We start from the raw sequence: 4,686 nt of genomic DNA on the forward strand, positions 1-4,686 counted from the left end.
TATTTAAAAATGAGATGATGTGCAATTCAGTTAGGTGAGTGTATGGATGGGGTGCATTAAATTGGTGCCATAATTATGGTGTGATATTGTGATACCACGCATTTCCATTTACTTGCGTACATTTCATTGCCTTTCTTTGTGCATTATGTGGTTGCCAATGTTGCACCCATATTTATGCTAGGATATGCACGAATAAATGTTATACGGTTGGTATTGAGTGATTGAATAGGAGTGGCCAGTGGGGGTGTCAGATCGGGTATCTTAATTCTTAATGGAGTTTGTGTTGAACTATCATGGGTCGGGTTGTTTAATTTGAATCGGGTGATGACGGGTCATTTAAATCAAATCAAATCAAGTCGGGTCAAGTTCACTTAAATTGGGGTAAAATTTGGGTCTGAGTATATGTGGTCGAATCAAGTCAAGTTCGAATAAGGCCATATTGAGTTCATGTGAGCCTAGATCCAATTTAATTAGAATTGTTAATAGCACCAATGTGGCGCTAATCCCAAAGGTGAATTCCCCGGAGTTAATTTTTAAATTTCGGCCTATACTATCTCTCTGTGCAATGTGTTGTACAAATTAGCCTCAAAAGCTATTGTTATGCACTTAAAACATGTTCTCCCTAATCTGATTTATGAAAATCAAGGTGCTTTTGTCCCCGGGTGGTTGACTACAGACAACGCTTTAACTGCTCTAGAGGTCTTCCACACTATGAAAAAGAGAAGCAAAGGGAGAAAGGGCATTGTGGGTTTAAAACTTGATATGATCGGCATACGACAGAGTGGAATGGTCTTTTTTGCAGGATTTGGTCATCAGATTCGGTTTTGCTGATAACTGGGTTCGATTGGTCATGGAGTGTGTGTCTACAGTCTCATATTCTTTTGTTGTGAACGGTTTTCCATGTGGTCCTGTTGTGCTTTCCAGGGGGCTTAGACAGGGTGATCCTTTATCACCCTACCTTTTTTATTCTGATTGTAGATGCTTTTTCAGGTCTCATTCGTAGAGCGGTGGATGACAATGTGATTCATGGGGCTAAAGCCAGAAGAAGTGGTCCCACAATTTCACATCTCCTTTTTGCTGATGGCAGTTTTCTTTTCGCAAGAGCCAACTGATGGGCGTTAGAACGGTCGCACATTCCACACTCAATCAAACACATTTATTAGCAAACACCTTACAAACCAAGCATAATGATAAGTAAGAGTTCGGTCCACAAGGAACGGGATATGGTTGCTAAAGATCTTAACACTTAAGCTAATTCGAAGTCTATGGTCAATTGAGGTTCGTCAAGTAGACAAACAAACTATGATTCTAAATCGAGGGATTAAAGACAATAGGGAATGGGATCCACTCAACCAAGGCAATTAGGCAAACGGGAAGTAAAATAAACAAGGTATAGCAAGGACAATACGTAAAATCAACCTCATGCAATTAGAAAACAACTCACACTACTAAACTTAGATTTCCTCATTAGTCTAGCAATAGAGGATACATAATTAAATTGCAATAAGTAATGACATACTCAATTTACATTCCCATGTCAAACTAAGCATATCATGCTATTAAGCTCCTAAGTCAAGGGTAACTAATCCTATCATGAAGAACTAACAAGCAATCTCATATAATCAATTTAATTGCAATACAAACATCAATGCTTCTCCCACATTTGCATAATTAACCCAAAAGGTTGAGCTTCACCCAACCCCTAGCAAGTAGACTATTCACAACTCATGTTTATCAACATGCAAACAAGTATTAGGGTTCTAACTTCTTCAATAATTGGGGAAAAGTGATTAACAATTGAAATAACTATCATCTAATAACAAATTATCAAGAACTAAGAAGATTTAAATATCATGCAAGAACAAATAAAATCAGAAATTGAATGGAGAAAAGTAGAAGGAAGTTACTAATTGAAGCTTGGAAATGTTGAATACAAAGTGCCAATTCTTGAGGATGAATCTTGAAACCAACTATTACAATGATTAATGTGATGAAAACTAAGCTAAATTAATGTTTCAAACTAAGAGGAGTTTCTAAAAACTAGGCTATTTCTGTCTAAGTTACAAATGAACTAAAGGGAAAGTAAATATACTCCCCGAAACACATAGGGAAATCCGTCAAAAGAAAACGGATTCCCGGCGAAGGAGCGCCCGCTCCAGAATGCTGCATGCCCTCTCCAGCTGTCTTAAGAATACAAACAGTTTTGAAAGTTTGGGGAGGAGCGTCCGCTCCTCACAGGGTGCACTTGGCATTAAGTTTGGCAGAAACTTGGCAGAAGGTTTCGAGCGCCCGCTCCTGAGGGGTGCACGCCCGCTCCAGCTGGAGCACCCTCTCCATTCTCTAATTTCCTTGCCTTGAACACAAACCATGCATCGAATGCTTGCCAAATTGAGTCAATAGACCTGCAAAACATGGACAAACACAAATCTAGAGGGGGCACGGCCGAGACAAAACATTTTCATTCAAAAACGGGTTAGAAAGAGGGGAAATGAATGCAAAATCGGGTTTAAATTAACACAATAAGTGGTCAAATAAACCACTTATCACCAACCGACAAGAATGCTCAAAAATAGTTGAAATTCTCAACATGTACGAAGCAGCTTCCGGGTAGAAAATTAATTATGAGAAATCGAAGGTGTCTTTTAGCAAAGGCGTGTGTGAGTCAAGGAAAGAGGAACTAATTGAAATTCTGCATATGAAGAAGGTTGAAAAAACATGAGAAATATCTAGGCATCCCAACCATTATCGGAAGATCGAAAAGAGTGATTTTTTCGGCCTTGAAAGATAGATTGTGGAAGAAAATGCAAGGATGGAAAGAGAAACTTCTCTCTAGAGCCGGAAAGGAGATCCTTATCAAAGCGGTAATCCAAGCAATTCCTACCTATTTGATGGGAGTTTATAGAATCCCTTCGAGTGTTATTGATGACATTCGTTCTATAACTTTGAGATTTTGATGGGGTCATTCCGATGGCAAACGAAAGGTTCATTGGGTGAATTGGAAATCCTTATGTGAGCCTAAGTGTCTTGGTGGTATGGGTTTTCGAGGCATGGGTGTTTTTAATTTGGCACTTCTCGGGAAGCAAGCATGGCGATTAATGCAACACCAGAAGTCCCTTCTTGGCAAGGTCATGGTAGCAAAGTACTTTAAACATTCTGCTTTTTTGGAATCGTCTTTGGGGTTTGCAGGCAGTTATTCTTGGACTAGTATTTGGTCTTCAAAACCTCTTTTTCAAGAGGGTCTTATTTGGAGAGTGGGAAAGGGGGACCAAATCAACATATGGGATGATGCTTGGGTAGCGGATGAGTTGGGGAGTAAAATTGTTTCTAAGAAAATTGCCAATGTGGAGAAAGTAAAGGATCTTATTGACCTGGACTCTGGAGAATGGAAGCATGATTTTATTTCGGAGAATTTTTGCGATAGAGATGTGAAATGCATTTTGTCTATACCTCTCAGTATGCGACTTCCCTGTGATGAGCAAATTTGGGCTTTTTCAAAGGATGGAAGATACTCCGTCAAAATAGCTTATTTTCTGGGCAAATCGTGTAATCTCGATAATTTTCATAAGGCATGGGTGATTATTTGGGGTTTGAATGTCACTCCAAAGATTCGACGTTTTTTGTGGAGAGTAGGTATAGGGACTCTTCCTGTGCGTGAGTATCTCGTTTATAGCCATATGTCTACGGATAAGGTATGTCCTTGCTGCTCTACTGAAGCTGAAACTATGAGGCATGCATTTCTTGATTGTCCTACGGTTAAAGATCTCTGGACTGAAGTGGGCTGTGAGAAATTAATTTGGAGTGCTGGGATTACTTTTGCGGACTTTCTTGTTGAATGGAAGGAGCGCTTCTCCTCTATTATTCATGTTGGTGCCATTCTATTGTGGAAAATTTGGAACAGGAGGAACGACATAGTGTTTAACAGTGTGGAAGTCAGCCACTGCACTGTCATTGAGCGCACAAAAGCCTTATCAACAGACATCGCTGCTTATGCTGAGAAGATATATGGTGGGATTGGTGCCCTGCTATTTCCTCTAGTCCTAAGGTATGGAAACCGCCTCCTCATGATGTTGTTAAGGTGAATTGCGATGCAAGTCTTGACTCATAAGGCTGGGTTGATCAGGGAGTCGTCATTAGAGATGATTAGGGGATTTTGCTCCCACCAATCGGAATGCGCCACGTGGGCCAATCAGGTCCTGCCAAGTGTCCCCCAGTTGGACCTCTCAGGGCTTGCCACGTGGCACACGCTTATTCGTCCACCCTGGACCTATTATGTCATGACACGTGGCATACTCCATGCCTAATGGAGAAGTCGGCCACCTCGGCCCAACTTCCGAGGGAAGCCCAATCAGCCCAAGGTTAACCTAAACCTAGGGTTGGCACGTTTCCCGAGGTTATAAATACCTCCCTTAATCCTCATTAAGGGGGATTACGCAGATTACACACATTAAACACTCTCACCTAGAGAGACCCAATCACTTTAATTTCCGCATTAATTACTCCTTATCAAGTACTAACTTGACCGTCGGAGGCGTATCTCCAATCATCCGGAGCATCCGTTTGTTTTGCAGGTACAGGCGTCCGGTTCCAGTCTCGGAATTGTAACTCTCCCGCAGGACATCAGAAAACCCCGAAACATTTTTGGCGCCGTCTGTGGGGAGAGTACTTCTGAGATGGAATCCACGTTTG

The 4,686-nt window shown here is 41.1% G+C and overlaps 1 protein-coding gene across 1 annotated transcript; it reads left to right on the plus strand.

Moving 5' to 3' along the window:
- Window positions 1-3,047: 3,047 nt before the first annotated feature.
- On the plus strand, window positions 3,048-4,079 carry LOC110690263. Its single transcript, XM_021867088.1, has one exon. The coding sequence runs from the start codon at window positions 3,048-3,050 to the stop codon at window positions 4,077-4,079; it is 1,032 nt and encodes a 343-aa protein (XP_021722780.1).
- Window positions 4,080-4,686: the final 607 nt, after the last annotated feature.

The sequence above is a fragment of the Chenopodium quinoa genome, unplaced genomic scaffold, assembly GCF_001683475.1.
Source record: "Chenopodium quinoa cultivar QQ74 unplaced genomic scaffold, ASM168347v1, whole genome shotgun sequence".
Taxonomy (NCBI): Eukaryota; Viridiplantae; Streptophyta; class Magnoliopsida; order Caryophyllales; family Amaranthaceae; genus Chenopodium; species Chenopodium quinoa.